The sequence below is a fragment of the Aedes albopictus genome, chromosome 1, assembly GCF_035046485.1.
Source record: "Aedes albopictus strain Foshan chromosome 1, AalbF5, whole genome shotgun sequence".
NCBI lineage: Eukaryota > Metazoa > Arthropoda > Insecta > Diptera > Culicidae > Aedes > Aedes albopictus.
Window position 1 is genome coordinate 297,604,666 of NC_085136.1, and position 10,621 is coordinate 297,615,286.

General features: G+C 46.7%; 1 protein-coding gene across 1 annotated transcript; it reads left to right on the forward strand.

Annotated features, from left to right (window-relative positions):
* Positions 1 to 245: 245 nt before the first annotated feature.
* LOC134291988 (uncharacterized) lies at positions 246 to 5,781 on the forward strand. The gene is made up of 3 exons (XM_062860581.1): positions 246 to 650; positions 1,413 to 4,154; positions 4,426 to 5,781. Exons 1-3 carry the CDS (start codon positions 246 to 248, stop codon positions 5,779 to 5,781), a joined length of 4,503 nt encoding a protein of 1,500 aa, XP_062716565.1.
* The last annotated feature ends 4,840 nt before the right edge of the window (positions 5,782 to 10,621 follow it).

Here is a 10,621-nt window from a genome sequence, read left to right on the forward strand (position 1 = left end):
AGCAGCACGGCTGCTGAGATAGATGATCGATGCGAAATAAATAAATCTGCATGTCGAGTTAATTAATTTGATTACGGATGGTTTGGTAGTGAGTTGAGTTGATCCTAACGCAGTTCGAACCGTCTTTTGCTCATCGTTAGCGAAGTTGTGGTGGTGCAACGTTCTTGAGAGCATATTTTTGCGATTTTTCTGTTCTGTTGGTCGATTTTTTGGGGATTTTTCGTTGGATGTTCTGACCCTACAAAATGGCACCAAGTTTGCGCTCTCTGTCTCGCCAAGAACGGTTTTGCATTGACTCGATGAACAACCTCATTAGCCTAGTTAGCACATACGATGAGCAAAGGGACAAAGCCTTCCTCGATGGATGGATGCAACGGTTGGAAAAGGTGTTTGCTGATTTCCAATCCATTCGCTTACAATTGGAACTGCGTGAGGATCAAGAAGAGTTTACGGATGCATCTGAAACCGTCTCGCTGAATGAAGATGCAAATAGGAAGGCTCGAGATGACTTCGAGCGTAACTACATGAAGGTGTATGGGTTTATCGTCTCCAAACTTCGTACCCCCGAACCCACTCCTTCTTCCTCGAATGTCGTTGCGCACGCTGGCACACCAGCGGATACATCCTTTGCTCGGATAAGGTTGCCCGAGGTAAGGCTTCCTACCTTCGATGGCACTTTAACAAACTGGCTTACTTTTCGTGACGCTTTCGTCAGCCTAATAGATTCGAATCCCCAATTGAAGCCCATTGACAAATTTTCATACCTCGTTTCGTCGCTATCCAAGGAAGCGAAGCGAGTGATCGAATCTATCGAAATTACTTCGGCCAACTACTCAGTAGCTTGGGGACTACTTGAGAAGAGGTTTGACAACAAGAAACTTGTCGTGAAGACATACATCGAGTCTTTGCTATCCATAGAACCTATGCGCAAGGAATGCTATGAATCCTTGGCGCGCATTATCGATGATTTTGAGCGAAATCTCAAGATGATAGAGAAGATGGCGATAGACACTCAAGGGTGGAGCGTTCTTCTAGCGCACATGCTTTGTGCGCGGTTAGACTGTGCTACACTAAAACAGTGGGAGCAGCATCATAATTCGACGGAAGTGCCTGAATACGAAGACGTCCTCAAATTCCTGCGTGGGCACTGCTCAATCCTGCAATCGTTGTCGTCGTCGAAGCCTCGTAATCCAGATTCGCCTAAATCAGAACCAGTCCGATCCTCGAAATCTAAACTGAGTCACGCAGTAACTACAAGCTCCTCTCCGAAATCCTGTTCATTCTGCAAGCAGTCGTCGCATTCTCCATTTCATTGCGAAGCTTTTCGCAAAATGCCAACATCCCAACGTTTCGAACTAGTAAAGCAAAATTCGCTTTGCATAAATTGCTTCTCGCCTTCCCACCTCGTAAAGCAATGCCCGTCCAGCTGCTGTCGAGTGTGCGGACAGAAGCACCACACAATGTTGCACCAGAATACCACACTTCGCTCGTCGGATGGTGATCCGATCCCAAAGTCAACGCCAACGTCGTCTCCTGCTCCTCCTCCTCCAAATCAGCCTCCGTCCACTCGAAGTACTACAGCTCAGCCTCAGTCCTCCTCGTCGCAGCCTCCTCCTCCGTCGCCGAATACTCTTGCTCCGTCCACTAGTGGCCCGTCGACCAGCTACAGGCCAACGGCCCTCGTCGGAAGTGTTCGAACTGTTCCTTTGACTGTTTTGCTGCAAACTGCGGTGGTGAAAATCGCTGATGCCAACGGCTACGCCATTTGGGCTCGTGCTTTGCTGGACCCAGCGTCGCAGATCAACCTGATGACTGTGGAGCTGTCGCAGAAACTGAAGCTTCGTCGTGTAAAAACCCACCAGGAAATCGGCGGCGTTGGAAATGCTACTGTCGTTTCATCATACGCTGTTGACGCAAGAATCGAATCCCATTGTTCCAGTTTCGTCGCAGATTTCTCGTTCCATGTACTGCCTGGAATTACTCGGGAGCTACCGGCCAAGGCGTTGAATACGCAAGAATGGAACATTCCCGCAAACATCGTTCTGGCAGATCCTTCTTTCCATCAACCTGGTCCCATTGACATGATACTAGGGATGGAAGTCTACTACGAGCTCGTCGAAGAAGGGCTGGTTCGTCTTGGACCCGATCTACCCGTGCTGCAGAAAACGGTTCTCGGATGGGTCGTATCTGGCAAAGTTGGTTCATCACCGTCCCCGAGAGTCAGCTATGCCCACGTTTGCAGTATCAGTTCCCTCGAAGACCAGTTGGCGCGCTTCTGGGAGCTTGAATCGTGTCAATCCAGCAGCAATCTTTCCGTCGAAGAGACGCTTTGTGAAGCACACTTCTCTGCCACCACCGTTCGCGACGAAACCGGACGTTTTGTAGTTCAACTTCCGAAAAGATCAGCAGTCCTCTCAACCCTCGGCGATTCTAAGGAAATTGCCACCCGTCGTTTCCTCGCTTTGGAGCGACGCTTGAACGCCAATCCGCAGCTGAAGCAGGCGTATTCGCACTTCATGGAGGAGTACCATCGACTGGGTCATATGGAGGACGTAACCGATTCGGAAGACCTGGAGACCAACACTCTTTCGTATTATCTGCCCCACCATTGCGTCGTAAGACCTGATAGTCTGACTACCAAGCTTCGGGTAGTATTTGATGCCTCGGGGGCCACTAGCACAGGAGTGTCCCTCAACGACGGACTGATGGTGGGCCCAGTCGTCCAAGATGACCTGGTGTCCATCACCTTGCGGTTCCGGATGTCCCGGTACGCGATAGTGTCGGACATAGAAAAAATGTACCGGCAAATTTTGGTCTTTTCGTCTGATCGTTGCCTGCAGAAGATCCTCTGGCGGAGTTCTCCGTCGGAACCGATGCGCACCTACCAACTGTCGACCGTTACGTACGGAACTTCTTGTGCGCCTTATCTCGCCACCAGATGTCTGCAGGAACTCGCCAGAATCGGAGAAACTACCCACCCACAAGCTGCTAAGGCAGTTTCCAAGGACTTCTATATGGATGACCTTCTAACCGGCGTAACCGAAATAGCTGAAGGACAGCAGCTCTGCAGTCAGCTGCTGGATCTTCTTCAATCAGCCGGACTCTGCCTTCGGAAGTGGTCATCAAATTGCCCTACACTTCTCGAACACCTTCCGTCCGAGCTGCGTGACGAAAGAACAGTACTCGATCTGGAAGCCTCCGCTCCTATCAAAACGCTTGGATTAAAATGGCAGACAAGCACCGACGAATTCCTCTTCGACGTTCCCGATTGGAACTCGTCTCCGAACATCACCAAACGGATCGCCCTCTCGGACGCAGCAAAGCTGTTCGATCCGCTAGGACTCGTCGGGCCGGTAATAGTCCAAGCCAAAATCTATCTGCAGGATGTCTGGAGAAGCCAGAAGGGATGGGACGAACCCCTGGACGACGAGTTGCAACAACGGTGGCACGAATTCCGGGAAAACCTTCTAGCTCTTCGGAATCTTTCCGTTCCACGATGGGTTACGCCTGTCGTCAAACCAGCATCGACTCAAATCCACGGATTCTGCGATGCTTCGTTGAAGGCCTACGGGGCCTGTCTCTACATACGCGTTACAGCCGACGACGGGACGATCAGCGTGAACCTCCTTACCGCAAAATCGAAAGTGGCTCCTCTGGCGGATTCTCGGAAGCAGAAACGAGTCTGCTTACCTCGTCTGGAACTCTCGGCGGCGTTGCTGCTCGCCCATCTGTTTCAGAAGGTACAAACCGCCATCAATCTCGAAGCTCAAACGTTCTTTTGGTCAGATTCCACCATCGTCCTCCATTGGCTATCTGCTACCCCATCTCGGTGGAAAACCTTCGTGGCCAACCGGGTTTCGGAGGTCCAACACGCCACCGTTGGTGGACTGTGGGCTCATGTTCCTGGGTGTGAAAATCCAGCAGACATCATTTCTCGGGGAATGGACCCCGAACAACTGAAGACCACCAACTCGTGGTGGCACGGCCCGGACTGGTTGTCAAAATCATCACGCTTCTGGCCTGCTTTTGTCCACACGTCCAATGAAGACTTCCCCCCGGAGAACCTCGAAGAACGACAAGTTGCTCTCGCAGTCCATACCATTCCACCGAATCCAATCTTTTCTCTGCGGTCATCGTACGTTGCGCTACTTCGAGTAGTTGCATGGATTCGAAGATTCCAATTCAATTCGAATCCCACAAACCGCGGACAACGTCGCTTTGGATGTTTGACCACTGTTGAAATGCACGAAGCCCTCCGATGCCTTGTCGGCAAGCCCGTGCACAAGGGGGGGGTTTTGGGGGTTAAACCCTCCCCATTATCGACGCTTCATACACTAGGCGCCCCTCCGCCTTTTGCCGAAATTGGGAAAAACCCCTCCCTTTGCGCCACTTCTGTGCACGGGCCTGCTTGTCGGAATCGCACAGCGAGAAGCATTCCGAGAAGAGTTCGCTTCGTTAGCCACATCCGGACAGGTCAAGCCATCATCGAAACTCAAGTCCCTCAGACCATTTGTTGATCAGAGTGTCCTGCGAGTCGGTGGCCGGCTCCGTAACGCTGCGGTCCCTGAGGACCAGAAACATCCATTCGTTTTGCCATCCAAACACCCATTCACCGAACTGGTCGCTCGGTATTACCACCAGAAGCTGCTGCATGCAGGACCCCAGCTGCTCATCTCAAGTCTCCGGGAGAAGTTCTGGCCGTTACGCGCCCGAAACCTGGCGGGACGAATCGTACATTCGTGCATAAACTGTTTCCGTTGCCGCCCTCGTGCTACGGAACAAGTCATGGGCGACCTTCCCGCCGAACGTGTCTCTCCAACGCTGCCGTTCTTGTGCACCGGCGTAGATCTTTGTGGTCCTGTGTACTACCGACTTCCCGACCGCAAATCCAAACCAGTGAAGGCATACGTAGCACTTTTTGTGTGCCTTTCGATAAAAGCAGTGCACATAGAACTGGTCGGAGACCTTTCCACGAACTCGTTCCTTGCTGCCCTCCGCCGCTTTGTGGCCCGGCGAGGAAAACCCAAGCTCATCGAGTGCGACAACGCACAAAATTTTCGAGGTGCTGTCCGGGAATTGTCCGAATTGTCGAAACAGTTCCGAAGTCAACAGATGCAGAACACCGTTACTCGCTCCTGTGCCGAAGACGGCATAGAATTCAAATTCATTCCCCCTTGCTCTCCGAATTTCGGGGGTCTGTGGGAGGCGGGGATCAAATCGATGAAGACCCACCTCAAAGCCACCCTCGGAAACACCATTCTAACGGCCGAACAACTCACCACGCTTCTGGCCCAGATCGAGAGTTGTATGAATTCTCGACCTCTCACACAACTGTCAGCGGAACCAGATGACCTCGATGTCCTTACACCTGGGCATTTTTTGATTCACCGTCCGCTAACAGCCATTGCGGAACCTTCGTTGGAAGATGTACCTCCAAACCGACTCGACAAGTGGCAGGAAGTTCAAGAGTTCCTCCGCCGGCTCTGGAAGCGCTGGACCTCGGAATATCTGTCCGGGTTACAGCCAAGAACCAAATGGACCCGCGAGAAGGACAACATCGTCATCGGAACCCTGGTTCTGGTGAAAGACGACGGACTGCCACCCCTCAAATGGCGCTACGGCAGGGTGACCCACATCTTCAGGGGAGATGACGGAAACATCCGCGTCGTCGTAGTGAAGACCAAGGACGGAGAGTACCGGCGCGCAATCTCAAAAATCTGCGTGCTGCCGATTGACCAGCCATCACCGCTCGTAGACCGCGAGCCCAATGATGACCATTGACCATCGGATCTTCCATCGCAGTGGTCCGCCCTGCGCAACGACCGGGGGCCTGCGGGCCTCCGGGCCATGTAAGTCTAATGCATTTAATGAATTTTCAAAAAACTCAAGGAATTTTTGTCTCCCACCATGACCGGCCGACGGACGAGTGCCACAATCCGTGTGCACTAGGCGCTACGACCTCCAACCATGGCGCTGGCGATTCGATGGACGACGACGTGAAGGAAGGATGAGCTCTCACTCGCGAAGAATGAGCAACCCGCTCGAAGAATCGTTGACCCGAAGCCAGCAGCATATCGAAAAAGGTCGACAACCGCGAACGTAAACATCAACAGTTGATCGTACAAGGTCGGTAACCTCCAGTGTGAATTGACCAATCCAAATTCCTGTGTGGTAGTGGTTTGTGTTCAGAATTCCCGTGTTAATCTATCTGTAAGAACTTTGTAAACATCTTTTGTTCTCACGTATATGGATAGGCTTGCATTGGGTTTCGTGAGACAATTTTTGGACAACTCAATAGTAACCCGAAGAATCATGTGAAAACCCACGAATACATACGAATATCAATGTAAACAAACCGATAACAGTCGCCATAGGGTAGATAGGTTAAAAACCAGGGTTTTAACGGTGGCCGGCATATGTTAGGTATCTAGTAATTTAAATCACCCTAATGGTCACTCATTGACCAACAGTAGTTTCCCTTTCTATCCCATGAATTTTGCCATCTCTTTATCACTCTTATCAATAGAGTAGGTGACCCACAATCAACCGAAAAGGCATTAAGCTCGGCAATGTTCGTGCCTCTACCTAGATATTCTCTATACTGATCCTATACCTACATATAAGACAGCTAGAAACCCAGTAGAGTTAGTCTGAAATACAACCCCAACCAAATCGCATCTACCGTGTTATTAGTTACAATAAAACAGCGAGCAATAAAACGCGATCTTTTTTCGTTCGAACCCAGTTCACCGCGTTAAGTGTTTGTCGCGAATCCGAACAGCAACTATGACATCAATGAATTACTAATCAAAATCAACCGAGAAACGTGGGAAATAGAGCCCAAACAACATTTTGAAGTCAGCTGGCTGTAAAAGGTTCCAAAACCTGTCACAAATCCTACAATACTTTTATTAGGATTTGTAACGATCATCAAAACCTTCTTAAATCCAACCGACTTGGAACTATTGCTTGGGAATAGACTCTAATGAGCCCTGGCGGATCCTCCATGTTTATCGAGCATGTCTGATGCATATGATCAGCCATACTCCATCTGCAGCAGTCGGTTCGTGATGAACCGTTGGAGGCGCATTAAAGTGTTAAAAAGGTGATATGTTTCACTAAAGAACACTACATTACAATAATCAAAATGAAACTCCTTCACTTTAATACCGTCAACCCCTGCAAACTTTGGCCAGGGCATAAATAAGCTTGCATATAATGTAGAAAAAAATGTTGTAGAACAAGTGGTATTTCATTAACGAAATAAGATTAAATAATTGCTCATCGCATTCTATTTCATTTGCAATGCCCACCAGATCATGATACGCTTTCACACTGCAACAAAGAAATCTTTCTCAGTAGTTGTGAAATAAGATGTTTCGTATGCAAAAAATCCCTTCAGACAATTGCTTGCCTTCTTCCTCGGACGAAGGCAACAAGTTTGTTTACATTTTCTCAGCTGCAAATAGTAACTCTTTTGATTAAATGTTCAGCTTTTGCTGAATTTTTCAGCAGTGAAATCCAACTTTGGAATGCCACAGAGCTTTTGTGGGGAGTGATCTCAATGTCAGTTCGATAAGTGAATCTGGTGCTGTGATAAATGAACGGTGATGAAGAACATTTCTTCTAGCTGCTACTTTGGTGCGGATTCTTTCGTCATATGCAAAACGAGAAACATTCTCAACTCGCAAGTGGAGTTAGATTGAACCGTGAAATTAAGTGTTATTATTTGATTTCCAGTGCTCTAGGGGCTGGATATCGATAGTTTACTCTTTATGCCCTCATCTAATGAGACATTGGCCGAGATACATAAGTGGAAATATTTGTAATGGTTGACTATTTTCCGTCTGATATGACGGGAATTAGCGCATATGACTTAGCTATTTTTTTAAACTAGTGATCTTGTGCTTTTTTTATTTTCAAGCAGTGCTGTCATGGTAACATCAGAGCTGATTACTTAAGGTTAACAAATTACAGTGCTCCTAATACGGATACGCCCAGATAAAAATGGCTTCAATATTGCGCCAAATAAAGATTTTTTTCCGAAGAAACCCATCAATGAATTATTGTCTCATGATTTTTGCCTTTCTCGTACACCAAGGTGTACCGAAAGGCTATATGTTCACTCCAAAAACCAAAATTTGATAGAGCCCCCGGAAGGGTCAAGTGTTATATACCAATCGACTCAGCTCCACGAATTGAGGTGATGTCTGTGTGTCTGTATGTGTGTATGTGTGTGTGTATGTGTGTGTACTAGACTGGCCCAAATACAAAAATGTCGAAAACTTCCACGGGGCACCCTCTAGAATCGTGCCTTTGGATGAGAAGAACAATCTGTGAAAGATTCAGCTCAATCGGTTGAAAATTGAGCTGGCGCAAACGAGTTAAAGGCTTGTATGGGATGTTCAGTCCAAATATATGGGAAATTGGATGACCTCTAGTCCCTCATTCAGCACGCCGGTTTGGCGAGTTCGATTTGGCTCAGAATTGAAAGAATGGTAGTTGATACCCTAAAGAACAACTTTGTAGAAGACCATATCATGATAAAACTTAATTTAGTTGCGGTTTCGGCCAACGAAAGCAGGATGAGGACATCTTCCTCCGTTTTCTCTCGGTTGTTATTTGCAGCACGTGTTTGAAGGTCGTAGCTTCCGCGCTACATCATAGGCAGCTATGTAATTCTTCATTGTCTCGATATCCATTCACGTGCGTAAGCAATGGAAATACAGGACAACATAGCTGCCTATGATGTAATACGCAAGTTTCGAACGAAAAACACGTGCTGCATGTAACAACCGAGAGTAAACTGGGGAAAATGTCCTCATCCTGCTTTCGTTGGCCGAAACCGCAACTGAATTGAGTTCTATCATGATATGGTCTTCTACAAAGTTGTTCTTTAGGGTATCAACTACCATTCTTTCAATTCTGAGCCAAATCGAACTCGCCAAACCGGCGTGCTGAATGAGGGACTGGAGGTCATCCAATTTCCCATATATTTGGACTGAACATCCCATACAAACCTTCAACTCATTTGCGCCAGCTCAATTTTCAACCGATTGAGCTGAATCTTTCACAGATAGTTCTTCTCATCCAAAGGCACGATTCTAGAGGGTGCCCCGTGAATTTTGAAATTTTTTTTTTTCGCATCATACAAATGTGGGCCGGTCTAATGCATACCCATGCAGGCGATACATCAAATCGTGATGTTTAGGTAACCTTATGAACATTAGTAATGAATTATAGTCTCAGACTATATTTGGGAGACCCGGTAGTGCTCCGAAACCAGTTCGGGGTACCCCACCGAAAGTGATCAAATGTACCATGTGACACATCAAACCACGGCTTTTTTAATAACCTGAGGAACGGTTAGCTAAAAAATAGGCTAGTATGGTACGTAAAATAAACGCTCACGGCGCTCGCCGCGTTTTTGCTCCTGTTTAACGTTTAGTCACTACCACCGTCTAGCTAGCCGTGAAGAGATCTCACCAAATCACACAATTTCAGATTCCTGAGGTGTCAATATACAGTAGGATGAGTCAACGTTGCAGGTTTGATACAATTTAAAATTAATCGCATCAACCCCTAACAAAGGTTTTCCAATTCCCTTTTGTGTCTAAAATTACTTGATAAAATTTTAATGCAATTGGTTGCGCCCTCGCGCACTGTAATGTGGTTGAAGTTTGTATAGGAAATTCCACATGCTTGCATTTTTTGTCAAATTTTACATGAATGTTGTAACCTATGATATGATAATAAAATATAGCCTTAAGTGTGCCTGCAAATATGTTGCAACAAATAAACGGCCGCTGTTATAGATGGTTGCGGGTCATTTGGCTGAACGCGGTGATGCTGATGAACCTAAGTGATCTTGCCACTGTTTCCTATATCAGTATAACTCGAAAGAACAGCCATTGATTCAAAGAAAGAAAAATCTCTGACAAAAAAATCCCAGTTTCAACGTCAACTAATCCCTTGATGGTAAAACTTGAAAGAATTACTTATGATTAAATAAGAAGGAAATATTTCAGATGATCATATTGGCAGCTAGAATGTTATCCAGAGTTTGCCCACGCCTCCAAATCCTTTTTATAATAATTCAGCCAAACGGCATTCGGCCAAACGGCTTTTGGCTAAATGACCGGACACCGCTATGAAAATATAGCGACTGGCCGTTTGTTTTTCGGCAATATCTCTTAAACGGTAAGAGATTTCGTTCAGGCGTCGAAAAACAAAAGGAAGAACATTAGTTTTTGCGCTTAGAAAATGTTTGTTAAAAATAATCTATGATACAGACGGTACTTTTATCAGTATTTTTAGACGTTTTTTCTCTATGGTTAAGAATTTTTTTCACAGTGTATTTTATTGGATTGCTGAGATAATTAGGCACCGATTTCATTAAAAAAAGTTTGTTTTACGATGCATAGTTTTTGAGATATCATTTTTGAAAATTTGGAGCGTATTTCAAAATTTTAAAAAATCGTGAAATTTTATCTAGTGTTTCCCGGAAAATAGTCCACTATGATTTTTTTTGAATTCTATACATGATCATATATCCGCGATCTCTAGCACTGGTGAAATTTTCATTGAAATCGGAGACCCTTCGGCCCAAACCTGTTCGGTA

Bases quoted from the DNA above. Each gene is read 5' to 3' on its own strand.
- LOC134291988 (XM_062860581.1), top strand. From the start codon at position 246: ATGGCACCAAGTTTGCGCTCTCTGTCTCGCCAAGAACGGTTTTGCATT. The intron at 651-1,412 runs GTAAGGCTTCCT...CACCTCGTAAAG, and splicing joins CTCGGATAAGGTTGCCCGAG to CAATGCCCGTCCAGCTGCTG. The intron at 4,155-4,425 runs GTAGTTGCATGG...GGAATCGCACAG, and splicing joins CGTACGTTGCGCTACTTCGA to CGAGAAGCATTCCGAGAAGA.